The 18,059-nt window shown below is 42.9% G+C and overlaps 1 protein-coding gene across 12 annotated transcripts in view; it reads left to right on the top strand.

The window, feature by feature from the left end:
- atp8a2 (ATPase phospholipid transporting 8A2) overlaps positions 1-17,647 on the top strand; it is a 46,682-nt gene extending 29,035 nt beyond the window's left edge. For 5 of the 12 annotated variants that reach the window (XM_034560456.1, XM_034560457.1, XM_034560465.1 and 2 more), the window contains 14 exons: positions 484-656; positions 4,904-5,087; positions 6,384-6,494; positions 7,749-7,823; positions 8,228-8,350; positions 8,754-8,832; positions 8,922-8,983; positions 9,449-9,505; positions 10,782-10,895; positions 11,038-11,145; positions 12,872-12,960; positions 13,161-13,265; positions 15,854-15,945; positions 16,503-17,647. In XM_034560456.1, the coding sequence (XP_034416347.1) occupies positions 484-656; positions 4,904-5,087; positions 6,384-6,494; positions 7,749-7,823; positions 8,228-8,350; positions 8,754-8,832; positions 8,922-8,983; positions 9,449-9,505; positions 10,782-10,895; positions 11,038-11,145; positions 12,872-12,960; positions 13,161-13,265; positions 15,854-15,945; positions 16,503-16,597 (1,467 nt within the window). In that variant the 3' untranslated portion in view covers positions 16,598-17,647. The other 7 variants (XM_034560463.1, XM_034560461.1, XM_034560460.1 and 4 more) reach the window with 5 other exon arrangements.
- Positions 17,648-18,059: the final 412 nt, after the last annotated feature.

Below are 18,059 nucleotides of genomic sequence, written 5' to 3'. Positions count from 1 at the left end.
TCCCCAGATGAAGGCTGCCCATGAAACCAAGAGCATATGTCTTCCATTTGCTGCCAGTGCTTCTGACCTTTTAACAAATTGTCTGTGTGTTTTGATGTGTGCGATTTTGTATTTTCACCAGTTTAAAAGGCCACATGTTCCCAAAAGCATAAAACCTGAAAATGCGCTCTCTTGTAGAGTCATTGAGGGTTGGATTTAGAGTTATGTTTGGTTAGGGGGAAGATTAGGTTTTAAGGTTGTTTGGTGAGGTTAGCGTTTCACGTCACTTTGAACACTGATGTGTTAATGTGTATGTTGCAAACTTGAACCAACTGGAGAAGAGATGTTGGAGATAAAGGCTTGTCAGTAAAAGCATGTTGATGATGTGTGAAACTGTCTAACTGGTCTCTGAAGCTTAGTGTTTGGAGGAAATGGAGAATATCTCGTCAATCTTACTTTGAAAATGTAAGAAAAACCCAAACCCTCCTCATTGTGTCTTTGCAGGCTACTCGTGCCACTCTGACCGCTCACTGTTCATCCCTGGGCGACTCGCTGAGGAAGGAAAATGAGCTGGCACTGGTCATTGATGGTCAGACGCTGAAATATGCACTGTCCTTCGAGCTCCGCCAGGCCTTCCTTGACTTGGCGTTGTCCTGCAAGGCTGTCATCTGCTGCCGGTAGGGAAAATGCATTCCACACACACACACACACACACACACAAGAATACTTTGCTTTATTGCACAGGTCTTGAAGGTCTGGAAAAGGAAAATTCCCGTGCTTTTTCTTGGTTTTCTTGCTTGAATGTTAAATGGTTGCAACATTTAAATCAAAATGTGTCATTGGTGCCATATTATTAATTGATGAAATCATTAATAATGACAGGGAAAATTTTACATTGTTGTTTATGATGTCATTTAATTATTTTGAATTATAGTATGGAATCTAATTAAAAGGACCATGAAAAGTAAAAGTCTAGCACTAACTAACTAATTAATAAGTCTAGACAAGTCTAGAAGTATAAGCACCGTTTATTTTGAAAAAAACACATAGAGATACTCGGCATCATTGTGCTGTTGTACAAAGAAAAGCGGAGAGGTTGTCTACACTCAAATGTTCACTTTCCCAAAAGTATTTTTTAATGCAACATTTGGACTTCTTTAGGCAAACTTTAGTCCTGCACTTGTACCCAACTGGATTTGAATATCCACCTTTTTCGCTGAAAACACAAGACACTTCTATTATGAGGTTTTGTGTTGTTACCAATATTTTGACCACACATGGTCATCCTCAGGTAAAGGTGAGGGTGTGAGCTTTGATGAAATGTTAGACCTCATGTATGAAATGAATCCCGATGACGAAGGTGGGTCCAAATCCTCAAACTTTTTAATAACCTACGGCAAAAAGCAACTGCAGGAACTGCTCAAGAAAAAAAAAAAACACAAACACTTCAGAAAAATATCCATTGAATCTCACCACATACGCTGCTCTGTGCACAAAACAGAGAGTGTCGGTGCAGGTGCAGGCCTTTATACCTTTTGTACGTGTTGGTAAAGGTTGTCGGTTGCACACAGTCAACAAATGAGCTTGAATGATAAAAGCCCGTCCCGCTGCACAGCAGGAGACGTGTAATAAGCTACGCTGCATGGAATTGTCACAGCCGTGACTCATTTTCTGGTGGCAGCCCAGGAATGGGCACCAACACATAATCACACTGCCATAGTACATTACCATTCATACAAAGTGCACTCTGTTCGTAGAATGTTTACTGCGTGTTCCCTTTTTTGGTCATGTTTGCCTCGGCACCAGCTGTGATGTTTAACAAAAGAGTTTCCACTCGTCTTTTGTGTGTGTGTGTGCGTGTGTGTGTGATCGTTGGTGTTTATGTGTGTGCAGCCGGGAGGGAAGTAATTGACTCTCCCTTACATATCCGGACTCGGGTCTCACAGGCCTTGCAAACAGCTTCCAGCTTCCTTCACTGCGTCCCTCTCTCTATGTGTAATTCTCTCCCTCCCCGCTCCCTCCTCCCCTTCATATCTCTTTCGCGACCCCTGTTTTAGGGTTAGGTATCAAACATCAGACGTCTGATGCCAGTTTTAGAACGTGTGCAAAAGATCAAAAGTCAGGTATTTTGAAGTGTAGTGGCATTTTGATAAAAAAGCCTTTATTAGTTCCATGGCTTGTTTATGAAGGTAGTCATCAGGATACTTTTGCTCCTCTACACGTGAGTACCTGAGGTTTGCTCTTTATGTTGGAAGGTTTCAACCCTTTTAAAAACACAGTATTTTGGGATTTTCCAGTTTTATGATGATGATTTATTCTTAAGTACAGGTACTTGTGTTGACACAATATTTAACATTTGAGAAATATGGCTCAAATATGGCTTATTTCTTTTAGAAATAAAACCATGTTTCTATTCATAAAAGTAAAAACACCAGGTTAAATAGTAGATATTTGTATTTTGTACTGTAGGTCAATGCTTCCCAAGCATTTAGTTGCTCAGATTCTTTGATCTGAATAATTATTAGAGGCCCAAAAAGGTTAAACCGTGCACAGCAAAAAAATAACAAAAGTTACATCTGACGATGCCTTGGGAGGTCCCGAGCCGCATGTTGGGAACCACTGCTGTAGGTGATTCCTGTTGTGAGTGTGGCAAAATACATTTTAATAAGCTGCTTGTACATAATGAGCTGTGGCTTTGACTTGTAAGACTTTCAAGTATCTCTCCAACTGTACGTGTGTGATGTTTTACAGTGAGGGAATGTGTGCCTGCGTGCGTTGGGTGCACTCGTATGCATGGCTTCCTGACTTCACTGTGCGTTTGTTTATAGGAGGACTTAGGGGCTGCTTATTTTCTGCTCAGCTCCACCGTGAAGAGCACTGGGAGCCTTTCATCTCTCCAATGCCACTTTATACAATCCCAGACACTGTTAGCTGTGCTCAGAGGCGAGCTAGAGTGAGACAGAGAGATTTGTGGTGAGAGGCCAAGAGACGCGCACAAAGAGCAGAAGTTGATCTGCATCGACTACAGAGGCCAAGACACTCTGAGGGTTTCCCCTGTGGTGTGTGGGGCGGAGGCAGGAGCTGTGTTTGTGTGTGTGTGTGTGTGTGTGTGTGTGTGTGTGTGTTTGTGCATGTGTGTAAATGTGTGTGTTTATGCACACACCCGCATATGAATACTAAGCAGACCACCCAGCTCTGTGATTTCAGTTTGACCGGGACATGATCCTTCTTACATATTCATAGAAAATGGACCGTCTTTAGGACCCGTGGCCTACAGGCGTGTGCGTGCGCGTGCACGTGTGTGTGAAGGGTCATACATCTGCTCATAATTTCATTTTGTCTTCATTATGTGCTCCTGCAGCTGCACACAATTTCATTTTGTAATATCATTATCTGAACACTGACAAACATGGTGGGGATTTTAAGACATTAGAGTTAGAGACACACACACACACACACACACACACACACACACACACACACGCACACACACAGAGACACATTATTTGTAGTCCGTGTATATATGACTCCTCCTATTTCTAGTAACAGTTTGAAGTATTGTACACACGCAGAAGCTTGGTGTTGAAACTCAAATTACCGTCACCTAATACATCACTGAGGCTCAGGTAATTACTATCATCAGGGAAATTTAATGTAAATATTTAAAATCTGGATTTGGCTTAATCTCTGCTAATGCAGCCGATAGGGAAGTCGCCTACTGTACCACCATGATGATGTCTAAATGAGTTTATGCTAAATAAATGCCACATTCTATACGAAACACATATCTTAAGCTACTGTAAAATGTTTTATTTCATGCTCCACGTAAGCCAATGCAGTTGCAAGTCCTGTACTGTGGGAAATAGAAGTTGCTTTGTTATACAAATGTAATCCCAGTCCCGGTATTAGTTTTCTCCCATGTTTCCTCCCTTGTAGATGCATTTGTTTTAACAGTACAGGTTGCAGATAGTAAGAACAAGACTCGTATAGCTGTGCTCGTGTGAATGACGGGCAGTAAAAGGCCTCCTCGTACAATTTTCCTGATATATCTCTCTAAAACTAAATTATTGGGCAAAACGCCCTCATCTGAGGAAGACCACGTAATGTGATCGACGGATCCATTTCTATTATGTCCATGGCAGACGGTGGAAGAAATTCGGGATTGTAAAGTCTCTTTAGTAAAGCCAATTGGAAAACCAGAACAACCGAAATGGAGCTTTTGTCGGTGTGTAACACATTGCCCCATAAAATGAGAAATAAAATTCCACAATAGTTCAGCAAATGCACCGTAACACCTCACTATTGTCTCTCAGTGGCCCCCAAGGGAAACATCTGTAATCGAGCCTCCCTCGGTCCTTTATTGTCAGTGAAGCAACAGAACCGGTTGTGGACAGGGGGATCAGTGACACGGGTCAAGAGGGTGGAGTACCACTGGAAGCTCCCTGGAGACACACACACACATACACACACACACACACACACACACACTCACACTCTCTGGGGCACACTCGGATCTATTCAGACATGCATAAACACACACCGCCGTAAGCACACACACACACACACATATAAACACATCAAACCTGAGCTACCCAGAGTCTTATTAGAGGAACAGTGAATCATTGTTTCCTAATTCCTGGTGAAGAGCAGTTTACAGAGCCCCGGCCTGCAGTGTGTGGGTGTGTGTGTTTCTGCCAGCCGCTTTCTTTTTCACTTTCAACTGTTTCCCACTCTTAGTTTTTCAGGCTTTATTCTTCTTTCCTAATTGCTAGCATCTAAGTTGTTTTGCCTTCTATCTCAAAATCAATTTCTTGTTTTCCTTCTTTCTCACAGAAAGAAAGAAAACATTTTCCCACCTCTAGTAAATGCACTTATAGTATCAACCAACCATGTCCGTTTGTTTTTCTTCTTATTGTTTCTGTAGAGTTTCTCCGCTGCAGAAGTCTGAGATTGTGGATATGGTGAAGAAACACGTGAAGGCCATCACGCTGGCGATCGGCGACGGTGCAAACGATGTGGGCATGATTCAGACGGCCCACGTTGGAGTGGGGATCAGCGGCAACGAGGGCATGCAGGCCACCAACTCTTCCGACTACTCTATAGCACAGGTGGGATGCAGACGTAGCATGGAGACATGCAGTAGACAGTCGTTCATGCTTGGTCAGGGTCATGCAGATATGTTACAACCTTTATATGAACGTAGATAATGGATTCATGCCCGGTTGTCCACCCTGCTCGAGTGTCTTAAGGCAAGACACTGAATCCTTACCTGCTCACTCTACAGCTAATCCTGATCTTTGACCTCCCTTGAGGGGGACAACTGAAAAAGGAGTTTACTTACAGGGGTCACTCGAGTATCATGTTGTCAATAGAAACGAACAGCGTTTATTTTCTTATTTTCTTACAATAAAAGAAAAAAGTCCACAAGAAAATCAAAAACATGTGTATCCTTCTTCGTAGCTCAGACAAGTTTTCTTTTTCTTTTTTATGCTAAAATTGAAACATTAATCACTTAAAGAGTAATACTTGAATTCCTTTTATTCAGCTGGAGGCATTATTTTTCCTAACATTTCTCAATCAAGCTCCTATTGGTGCTGAGAAGATCGGTCGATTAACCAATTTTGAAAGCGTGAATTTGATCATATTTTATGATATGGCTCAGTGAGCAATGGAAACAAAACCAGAGTGTCTAGACTACAATTAAGTTGTTGTTTCTCCACGTCTATAATTTGCAGTGAATTATCCAAGCTAGATCTTTACAGCACCAATAAATTCTGCTGGTGATATATAGAAAATACTGTATAAATAGTGCAAATAGTGCCACGTTGTATTAGGTCTGAATTGACCATTTTTATTGTTGTTTTTATCATTTTAGAAGAATTTCAAACCTTCTCTTGTGAATTAAATATCTTAGGATGTTGCACTGTTGGCCAGACAAAGAAAAAAGCAGCTTGAAGACGTCCCTGTGGGCTGCAGGAAAATTTTAGAGACTAAAAAAATAATCGATAAATTGAAAAAAGATTATTTGCAACCCTAGATCCCATTATATGTGTGACCTATAATGACAACTCAATGCTAATGTGAACAGGATGAAATGAACCAGAGGGTTCTCCTTATTACTGAAGAGTCTTGTTTTTTCTGTTTCTGTCACACAAACACATTCTGTCACTTTCCCTGTGTGAGTTGTTTCTCTTTTAGCTTCTCATCTTGTACAAAGTATCTCCATTAGTGATAATGCATTAGTGGGCCTCCTCCTGCTTCAACTTTCTTGTCCCTCAGCCACATTCTTAGTATTCTCTGTTCCCTTTCCATCTCAAATGTTCTTTTAAACTCTTGCTTCTTTATTCTAATTATAAAAATAAGTCTCTCCCTCTTTCTCCTTCTCTCTTTTCCATGATTGATAGTTCTGCTACCTAGAGAAGCTCCTATTGGTCCATGGAGCGTGGAGCTACAACCGTGTCACCAAGTGCATCCTCTACTGTTTCTATAAGAACGTGGTCCTCTACATTATAGAGGTAAGAGCTTCACTACCACAGCTTCCCCATTTCTCACACACACACACACACACACACACACAGTAACATTAACATAGACGTTCTGCAGCTGTTTGTCGACATGGCTGACAGTGATGGACGAGGTGCCCTTCTGGTGTCTGCTTTCTGTCTCTTTTGCAGGCACACACACACACACACACGCTAAGAAAAAAACGTATGTTTAGATCAGCAGTGACGAGACCTTGGCACCAAGGGTCGACAGCTTTGTGCGTGTGTGTGTGTGTGTGTGTGTGTGTGAGAGTGAGAGATGGAGGGGCACGCCGCAGCCCTGGCCTGCCTGTTATGAGGGGTATTTGTCAGCTGTGCTCCACCCCTCTGTCTCACATTAAGGATGCCAGCAGGTGCAAGTCCTCATGGGAGTCTACTGTCCCGCTCACACCACCACTCTATGTGTGTATATGTGTGGGTTTCCATAATTATCTTGCATGATTGGCTCCCCTGCAGGGCGCTCTAGGCCAAAGGTCAGAGACTCTGTCCACTTAGTGGAGACGGAATAAGGGGGATGGATGTGTGTGTGTTTTTACATATCTGACCTCACCCCTAGGCTGTGTGCTCCACTGTATGCCCGAGGAATGCCACAACTCCCACCACTGGTCCCAAACATTTTGTTTATCTGCCCTCAGATCAGTGTGTGTGTGTGTGTGTGTTTGTTTGTACGTGTGTGTGTGTGTGTGTTTCCCCTGGGCCACTATTGTTGTTAGCTCTGGGAAAAGTATGACGACAATTCCCGTCAATCCCACTGCTTTCTGTCATTATTAAGATGTTCCAGGTACAAGCACTAAAACATTGTTTAAACAGTATATACAAACAGTATTAACAACTTCAGACATTTTAACACACACTACAAAAAAAATCTAATAGAGAGTTTCCACAACTTTCTAAAATGATAAAACAATACAATAGTATTCATAAACAACCATCTACAAAGAGTACTATTTTCCAGATTTTCAACTTGAATTCAGCACTAGAAATCACACATTATGAGGAAGTCTAAAAGGGGAAAGAATAAACTATAAAGTGTTTTTGAAGTTATATGTCTTTTAAACTATGATGGACCTTAATTCACAAACCTGAGTCTTACCTGATGAAGGTCTTTCAACGGAAACAGCATAACTAAAACAATAGGGAGTGACAGTGTAGAGTACAACATGTTCTTTTACTCTAAGTACCTCCCTATGGCAGATTGTTCCTCTCATCCCTCTCTTTGTGTTCCAGCTCTGGTTCGCCTTTGTGAACGGGTTCTCTGGCCAGATCCTCTTTGAGCGCTGGTGTATCGGCCTCTACAATGTGGTGAGTCCTCACGGCCTCTCGAACTCTCACTATTTTCCTTTTCTCTTCTATTCTCTCTGTCTCAACAGTCTGTTTTTTGGGGTTTTTTTTAAGTTCATGTCAAGTCTCTTTCTCTCTTCTTATCTCTCAACTAATCTCAATCTACTTTGTCTTCTCATCTCTGCTCTTTCCGTTGGCATGCATGTGTGTGTGAGAGTTTTCTTTCTGTGTTTTGGAGACTGCTGTGTGTACTTATGTCTGACTGCAGATGCCTTCATGCTTCCCACTTATAAAACATTGCAGAATTCCATTAATGCCGCTGCTGATATGAACACTGATTGCCCAGCTAGTCGAAGTATGTTTATATGTATACACGCTGCTCTGTCATTAAGTGTTTAAATGGCTGCATCTTGTGTGTGATGCAGATATTTACGGCACTCCCCCCGTTCACTCTGGGGATATTTGACCGGCCGTGCAGCCAGCAGAACATGCTCCGTTTCCCACAGCTCTACCGAATCACCCAGAATGCCGAGGGCTTCAACACCAAGGTACATGCACACACATTTACAGTCTGCACACACACACACACCCACACACACCGAGGTAACACCAAGGTAACACCTGCATCCGACTCGTCATGCCTTGTTGCTCACTGTGGGATTGACAAGTGATCCCTGCTGTGTGTTTGGGACACTGGCGAGTAAATAAGAGTGGCATGGAGACCGGGATGTTTCCATGGCAACCTCTAATGAGATTCATAGGGCCAGAATAAGGAAGTCTTTCATTTTAGAGGGTACACTGGGAGGGCACAGTGTTACTGTGAGGAATTGCTGTTTTTGTATGTTTTTATGTGTGTGGAGGCTTATACAGTATGGCATTAGTTTTCACTGACTTGTTTTACACTCTTTTCTCCTGTCTGTCTGTCTGTCTCTCTCTCGCTCTGTTTTCCAGGTGTTTTGGGGTACCTGTATCAATGCACTGATTCATTCAGTTATTCTCTTTTGGTTTCCACTCAAAATGTTAGAGCATGGTAAGTGACATGCCCGAGTAACTTTACATTCAGAAATCTGGCTGGTCAGACTTTATCATGAGGCATCTGTCTGTGTGTGTTCCCCACAGACTCTCCGTTCAGTGATGGTCAGGGAAATGACTACTTGTTTGTTGGGAATATGGTCTACACAGTAAGCATCTTACATTTACTTTCTTTGTATATGTTTTTGTTTGTTTATATTTAGTTTTGATATCTGTGTCTTTTGGCACGCAGATGTTGTACATTGCACAGTATTTGTGTACACACCAGCACTGTGCTGCTTCCTCAGAGCCGCTATGAGTCTCCACTGAATCTAGTCTCGTCTAGCCAGTCTGTCTCCTCTCATCCATCTCTTCTCCCTATTGACTTCTCCATCTTACACTCTTGATATCATTTTACTCCCTACAGTTACGTGTGTGTGTAGACTACACAGGACTGTGGGGGGGTCCTGAGTAGTTTAACAGACATTTCTTAGTTTACTATACAACATTAATGTTTATCTCCACAGTCGCCAGCAAATTAATCCTGTTTCTGTTTTGTTTTTTAATTTGCACTCCCTCTGTCGTGTGTGTGTGTGTGTGTGTGTGTGTGTGTGTGTGCTTGTGCGTGTGTGTAGTATGTGGTAGTTACAGTATGTCTGAAAGCTGGAATGGAGACCACAGCTTGGACCAGGGTAAGCACATGAACACTCTCTATTACTCCACAACAAATGTGCTGTATTTTACTTGTTGATAAATAAAGAGGGAGGGTCCACTCATAGATTTTCATAGATCTTGGTCTCAATGCTTCATATTCCGCAGAGACATGAGAAAAGATGTGGTGTACCTTGATCTCGTGGTGGAGGTTTGAGGTTTCTTAAACACCAGTTGCTTACACCACCCAACCCTCTCACTCGTGGCTGCAATAGTTTTTCCACCGCTCCTTTTCAATATTTCAAACTTAGTCACTTACGATTAACTCAATGTCCAAAAAACATGTCCAAATGTTAATACCGTAAGACTTAAGAACCATTCAAGTCAATCAAAGGCATTTACTGGGAAGCAGCTGCAAGTGCTGTTAAATATATTTTAACAGATATTCAAGGATTGAATGGAAGCCGTTACTGTACAGCAAAGGAGAAAAACAGACCTGAAAACCATGAGATTACCATCTGTTATAAGAGTAAATACAGAAACACGATCGAAACAGATTTAATTTAACATAGTTAACTCAGAGCCCAGATGTCCCCTAAATAATTTTATATTCAAGTATTGAGAAATATATTTAATTCATCTATATGGTTAATGTCAAACGTTGAGCTGTATAGACTTTTGAAGTGTATATCAAGGATGCAGGAACCACAATGTCATGGTAGCATATATATTGACATAGCCACTATTAATTCAAAAGGAACTAACTTGCTGGAAACCAGTAAAATATAGTTTTGAAGGTAAATAGCTCCAGTATGTGGCATTAGTCCTCATTCTTCCAAACAGCTCTAGCCAGCTAACTTCGAGCATTGAATCCAATGAAAAACTACAGCCTCTAGCGGGGATATCCCGACTCTGGATTACACAAAGTTAGCTCTTGCAATTAGTGAGAAATGAGCTGTTAAAAGCAGCTGCCTCACACTAGTAAAGTCAGCGTGTTTAAAAAATCCTGCTGTTTACTATCAAAATATACCAGATACTAGATGTATGCAAGATGTCTTACGATAGTGCTAACATAATTTCGGATGATTGCAGTGTCTACAGGAAAAACCTGAACGCCTGTACATGAACTTCCTCAATAAAATACAAAACTAAGAATCTGAGTATTGGTTAATTTTGGAACACAGTTAGCAGAGACGTAGAGGAGGAGAACAGCAGCTCGGGCCATGACGACAACCAGATTTGTCTCCTCTCTGCTGTTGGATAGAGAGAGAGACTGGCAGGATGAACTGGAGAGCACTGACACTTTTGTCCGTTCAGCTGTCCACACAACAGACTGGCAGTAATGAAGCAGGGTCCCACTGGAATTCACACAGTGTCCTCTTTCAGCGGATCACAGTGCGGGGCCAAGATATGGGAAGGATTGAGGGAAAGGTTGTGTATATTCGGAAGAGCTGTATGTAAACTATTTGACCTTACGCTGTCTTTCTTCTCCGTCTCCTAATCTCCATCCCATCGGCTCCCCCTTTTATTTGTCGTCCTTATTGTTCTCTTTCTCTCGCTCTCTCTCTCGTAGTTTTCCCACCTGGCGGTATGGGGAAGCATGGCGCTCTGGATGGTCTTCTTCGCTGTCTACTCTGCAATCTGGCCCACTGTCCCCATCGCCCCCGACATGCTGGGCCAGGCAAGTCCCTCTCCATAAACACATGTCACACATTTCAGTAACAGGGGGTTAAAATAGCCCCTCCCACTACGTATCTCTTTTCTGCAACCTCCATCACCTGCCCCTCCCTTGTTCTTGGTTGCCAATACATGGCGCCTATGAGACTCACCTCTTGGGTGTTCCAGATCGGCACTGCTGGAGCCCAAGGGGAGATTTATGCCTCGCCAGCCACACTCACCAGGCTTCCTGCACCTGCTGCGTGTCACCCGAGCCCCCGTTCTTTACTGCCCTCTGTGGAGGTGTTGACTCAAGAGGGTGGGCTGCTGCTGCTGGTGATGAGGATCCAGGGGGGCGAGGAGAGTGTACATGGGGATCCCTTGATTGAGAGAGTCATTTTAGAGTTTGGGGATCAGGCGGGATGAGGTGAGGTGCCCCACTGAGTGGGTAGAGAGTTTTGAGGGGAAGGGAAAAGGGCCGTCAAAACTCCCCTCATTAATTCAATTTGTGTCAAAAATCAGGAATGCGGTCAAATATCTCTGCAGCTGCTCAAGTCTAACTGGGGAATGGTCAGAGACACTCAGCCACCACCCTCCATCGTCCCCCCCCTAACTACCCTATTACCTCTCTTATTTCCCCTGCTCCTGCTATCTATATTTCCATCTGTCCATGGGGGACAGGGGATGCAAAAGAGCTGTATATTTCTGCTCAGAGTAACTGTGTGTGTGTACGCGTTCTCATGTGGGAACTAATGTCCTATGTGTGTCCATCTATGTGTGATTTGTGTTTCCTGTAAAGTAGTGGTTAAGACTTTTTCTATGGATATCAAACAAATCAGAGAAATCATGAAGCATTCCTCTATCCTCAGAGTGTATACAGACCATGTGATATAATGTGTGTCCGGTACACACATTATTTGTGTGTAGGTGTTTGTCACACACAGAAAGACATAGACTATGTTTGAGTCCAGTTGGATCATCTGTGACGATTCATTTTCCCCATTTCTTTCTCCTCTGCGAACCAAATTGTCTCTATATCCCTGGATCAAAACACAGGAAACACACAATGTGGGCAATAAAGTAGTAGAAGTTACGTATGTTATGGCGCATGAAATGTTTGTGGCTGTTGACTTAAACGTTGACGCCTAGAGACACAGATTTGGGCTTGTGAAACTGCACAGAGCTCTTGCAGATAACTAAAGGGGGAGATATTGGGTAATAAAGGAACAATTTAGGGATTTGCAGTAACAGGCGAGGACAAGCAAAAGAAGATAGTCACTAATAATGAATGAAGTTGTGAAAGAGTGAGATTGGAGGGATCCACATGAGAAAGAGATGTGTAGGAGTGAGACAGACAGACAGATTGAGACAGTGGTTAGATGCATGATTGATCCCCGGAGACAGGCTGAAGATGAGGGTCAAAGGTCTATAAGGCTGTTTGCAGCTGGACTGCAGAAACAATTAGGGTGAATCTGTGGCTATCCCCTATCATTTTTAGCATTGACGCATTGTATTTCGGCTGTGTGAATCTTTTGTTAAATCCAGTTTGTGGTGCAGATACTGTTTGGCAATATAACACTGAGGATATTCAACTAACTGTGCTTTCAATGGCTTTCAATGTGCTTTGTGTCACATTTTTCTTGCCTTTTCCACATGTGTTTCTCGGTGCTCGTTGCAGAGAAAAATGACTTGATACTCATTTGAATTAATATACAAGCAAAATAAATGAAGGCTGTGTGTTGACATTGCAGGCTGGCAAGGTGATGCAGTGCTGGTACTTCTGGCTGGGCCTGGTTCTGGTGCCTACCGCGTGTTTAGTCAAAGACTTCGCTTGGACCACGTAAGTAGAACACATTGAATATAAATACACGGGAAATCCATGCAGAGGCTATTTAACTTAACCGAGGCGTTTATATAACCCGTATAGTCTATGTCAACACTTACGCACACTTAAATATTATGAATCACATGTGTCTGCAAAGTTAAACACTCAAACTTTCCTTCATGGGTCTGTCTGATGAGCTTACTTCTGCTTTGCAGCACACGTCGCACCGTGAGGAAGTCTCTTCTCGAGGAGGTGCAGGAGTTGGAGGCTCGGGCGGTAGACCCAGGGGCAGCTGTACTTCGGGATGCCAGCGGCCGCAGGTACATACAGTATGCTGAAAAGCATCATGGATTCTCACCGACATTTATATGCAGTTTTATTTGTCTCATCAATCAGTTCATTCTATTGTTTTTTTGTTACTTTTCTTTCATTTATTTTATGATTTTAAGTATGATCCATTATTATTTTATATTAGCACTCTATGTACATGTACAGATTAAGTATACAACTGTAATATACTCAGAGGCCACCTTATTGGGTACACCTGTAAAATGTAATGCAATTTGCAAACTATATAACGCAGTCCAGTACAACAGCACTTCAAACTACGACCTCTATAATAAACGGTTATTTTGGGTTGCATTAGATTGTGTAGGCGTACATAATAAAATGGCTACGTGTATGTTTCTGTTTGTGTAAAAAACAATGGCATTTCTTACTCCCCGGTGGCACCGCCCACAGGGCCGAAGCCCAGGCTGAGGTCCCGTAGAGCCAGACTGTCACAAGCTCACAGAGGTAGTTTCTTGGTTTGCACTGTCAAACTGTGTGGACTGTGACCTCAGTGACCTGTGTGCCCCACTGCAGGCTGCTTTGGCGTGACCTTCCCTTGTTTTCCATGAACTGAGTTCACTCCTCTCTTTTATCTTTTTTTTAAATCTCTTTTCCCTTGTGTCCTCTGAATTTCTCTTCCTATGTCAATTTTTTCCATTCCTCCATCTGTGGATTGCTTCATAGGTGGATCAATATGAATTGCTGTACTGACCTGGTGTGTTTTCTACATTTATCCGTAGTTCTCTCTCTGTGATGTAGTTGTGTGGTGTCACTAGAGTTGTGTTAGAAGTAATTGCATTATTTAGTTTGTGGGGACAATATAGTTACATTATGAACTTAGGATGTTAGAGCTTTGACTGTTTGCGAGCAGTGGTAGAATGTAAGAATTTTTGCATAATGAAGTACTTTTACCTTTTGATACTTTAAATTTATTTTGCTAAAATACTTTTTTTACATTACTTTTTTTACATTTTTTAATGCAAAACTAACTTGTAACATAGTATTTTTGCATAGTTAAAAATTATGCTTTTTATTTTAATAAAAGATTACTTTTTCAGAAATAATTGCAAAAGAATTGTTTGATATTCTGCTAATATAACTAACTGTAATAAAGAGTCAGGTGTGAGTGAGTCACCAAGACGAGCTGCTTTCTCAGAGCGGTTTGTTCCGGTCTACGGCTCCTCAAAACCCCGTCCTGGACTGACCCTGCTTTAAACCCAGGAAAGCAGGACTGAGTCCTCTGGCCCTCTCCCTTTAGAATAAGACAAGTAAAGTAAAAGTAGCAGTGCACAGAGAGGCAATGGAGCAAAGTGGAAGAGAGCACATCTGTGTTTGTAGTTCCTGGGGAGGTCCTGGGCTCGGCATGGGAAAAGTAGTCCAGGAGCGTCTGGAGGGAAGAGTTCAAACGAAGCACGTCTTTGGCCCTTTTTGAATCAGAGGTGAACCAGAAAGTAACATTACAGAAAGACAACGTGATGCATGAGCCTTTCATTTATTTATCGAGCCACCATTGTCTTTTATCATTCAGCACTGTCATCTATCTAACAGAGATCATTTCTTGGGCCAAAGACTTATTGCGCACACTTCAGAGCCCCTCCTTTTTTTTGAACAAATAGTGAAGGTTCCCAACAGTCACATACAGTATTGAGAGTTTCCTAACTGCCTGATCCAAATCTTAACCTTGGGAAGGCTGGCTCTTGTCCATGACTACTCCGTTGATCACAAGTGATAGATAGATAACAGGAGAAAATCTATTCTTTCAAATGAAATTGACAAAAAGTGACTTATTGACGTGGCAATCGGTGATACTGGTGCGCTTGCTTTTACATCCAACGCCTCTGCCCAACGACGTTAAGGGCTGTAATGATGTTGATACGAGTGGAGCGAGGTATCGACTAAATAAGTGTTTGCACATGCATTTCTATGCATGCCTGGCATTTGTGTGCAATATCTGGAAAAGGCGTAGTTATTTTTGGTCACAGGAGGAGAGGAGCCATGACGGCGTGTGGTCTGTGAACAGAGGGGCCAGTCTTCTTCTTGGAAAGGGGGAGAAGGAGAGGAGAGAGGAGTGGTGGTGGTGGTGGGGGGCTGAGGAATCGTTTACTGTGGATGTCCTGTTACCTTGCAGCCAGTGTATGACTTTCTGTCGGTTAAAGTTGCAGGTCAGCAACAGTCAGTATCCAATCCACTTCAAACCAACTTTCTGGTTTTAAATCCACTTAGTTTGTTTATTCATCCGTGTGTTTTTATGTTCATCTATGAAGGAGAAATGTACTTTTGTCTTTTTAAGGACAGTTGAAGGTTAAAAACTTTAATCACCCTGCTGCCTTAAATCTGTGGGTAGTTAAGACATTATATTTTGACGTGTCTCAAAAAGCAGCTAAACCTGCCTCGGCTCAAAACTGAAATAAAAGTGGTGAAATATGTACATTAAATTAAAAAAACATTCCCAGTAGCTAGTAATTAGTTTGTGCAGTAGTGGAGAGTCTTTTTAATTACTATTATTCATACTATTATCATCAAGCGGGTTATGTGCCGTCGCAGGGGAGTAACTAATGGTTCTTTCTTTTCTCTGCAGTCTAAACGAACGGGCCCATCTGCTGACAAGAGTCTTTAAGAAAACCTCTTCAAGCGTCGGACGCTCAAACTCGGTGCAGCAGACCGTGTCACGTGAGTGTCCTTTCCAACATTTCCCAACTCTACACATACTGTAACGTCATCAGAGTCCTGCTTTAATGCCGGCCTTACAAGGGAGAATTGTGATCCAGTCCTCCTCCTGTCCCTCTCATGACGTGGAGTCGTCACATATTTAGCTTCGCAGTGCAATGCATATTGCATTGTTTATTGCTCAATGCATATTCTAAACTAAGGATTTAGACGAAGAGGAGAAAACGGTGTGTTGAGCTCGTTTTATGACATAGTTGCAGAATCTGATTAGTTTGATTAGTTTTGTTTGCTTATGTATTTATTATAATCGGGCAAACCATGCAGAGAGTAAATTGAGAGAGAAAGCAATGCTATTCCACATTTCTAACTTTTTTTAGTCCAGAAACAACAAAATGATCCCAAGTCAAACAATATTTGGCCAGCAACACATACAGTGAGTTAATCAATCCAAAATAACAGTTCTGTAATGAATACCACGTTTGTGAAACCGTTACAATATTTCTTTTGCCTGCTCACAAACGCATAAAGTACTGTTCCCCCCTCCTCTTGTCTCTCTGCAGATGGCTACGCCTTCTCTCAAGAGGAGCACGGTGTCGTGTCTCAATCCCAGGTAGTGCGCTCCTACGACACCACCCGCGAACGCCCCAGCCTCTAGCGCTCCCCCTGCCCAAGGCTTTGGCTCACCGTAGCAACGGTTATCAAGGTGACAGCGGAGACTGACTTATGTGACGCCCTCACACTGGGTGATGGACCCTCCCCCGCTGTGGCCTTAATGGAACTATGACCTGACCCCTCGCCGGAGGAGGGTGTCACGGTCAGGCGTGCTGGCGCATAGAGGGACCAGGCCGACTTTATGGGGGGGAAAACATTCTTCAAACTTGCATAAGCTGCACAGGCATTAACAATCATATCCACGCACAGACATGACAAGTCAAACTCAGAGACTGCTGCTCATATCTGTATACCCCGCAGACTGGGTTTGCTTCATGCCACTGTGTGTTTATCTGTGTGTACGTGTGTGTGTGTGTGTGTGTGCATTCCCGTGCGTCTGTATCTGCCTGTGCATGTACTTCTGCACGCATTGGCGCTCCTGTATTTGTGTGCATGTGTGTCGGCCCGCGTGTGTTTGCTTCCACGGTTCTCTCATCTCTCTCGTGAAGGGGGTTTAGCTTGTCTGTCATCACATGTGGACGCAGGACGGGAAGACGGCGTCAAAATAAACACACGCATGTACACGCACTGATGAATTCCTTTAAAGGGAAGGAGCGAAGGAAGCAAAGACTGAGGACCGCCGGAGCCCCGAACCCCAGCTAACCTGTCCCATCGCAACACCAAGCCTCACTGCCAAACACCATAGAGATGCCACTGAGGCAGAACGCTCATGCCAAACTGGACCGCCACCCTGCTGCATCCCCTCCTCCCCCACAGAGACGTCCTCTTGCTTATCTCTCCTTGAGCCTTCATCTCTTCCTTCCAATCGCTCCGTCTCCTAGCCGCTCTGTAGCCTCCACGTCTCTCCTCTAGCACGTCTCCACGTCTCGGCCCGTTTTTAAAAATCCACTTTGTTTCCTGTTGTTTCCGACCGCTCCTGTGATTCCTGTCAAGAGCATCAAGCCTGGCATTAGAGCTTCCTCTTGGATTTCCATTCCTTACAGGACTGTTTCTTTCTTTTTTTATTATTAAAGTTAACGTGTATGTGTTTATATATATTTTTCTTCTCTTTTCATTAATGCCTGTTTTTGTACTTATATGTAAAGACATGTCTTGGAGGGAATATTTTACTTGAAGTAGTGCTAATAGGCAAACAGAAGGGATCTGATTGAGACACTGGCCTGGATCATGTGTTTTTCTGGCTCTGGGGTTTGTCTGAATGTAGAATCCATTGTGTGTGCGCAGGGTCAGGAATGCAAGACTGAAAGGGTGGGAGAGGGGGGGTTGTCCATCCGAGTCCTAATCATTAAATCTAATCAATCCATGGCCTGACTCTATGTCTCCGTCTCTTGACTGTAAACTGTAAGAGCTTTTTTGTTTTGTTTCAAACTGGCTACAGGTGTATGCTTGAAGGGGATCAACAGGCATGATTTGTACATTTTGTATGATTTCATACGTTACCAGAA

Source organism: Cyclopterus lumpus, chromosome 20 (assembly GCF_009769545.1).
Source record: "Cyclopterus lumpus isolate fCycLum1 chromosome 20, fCycLum1.pri, whole genome shotgun sequence".
NCBI lineage: Eukaryota > Metazoa > Chordata > Actinopteri > Perciformes > Cyclopteridae > Cyclopterus > Cyclopterus lumpus.
Note: the sequence above shows the minus strand (reverse complement) of the source record. Positions and strands in the feature narration are given on the sequence as shown.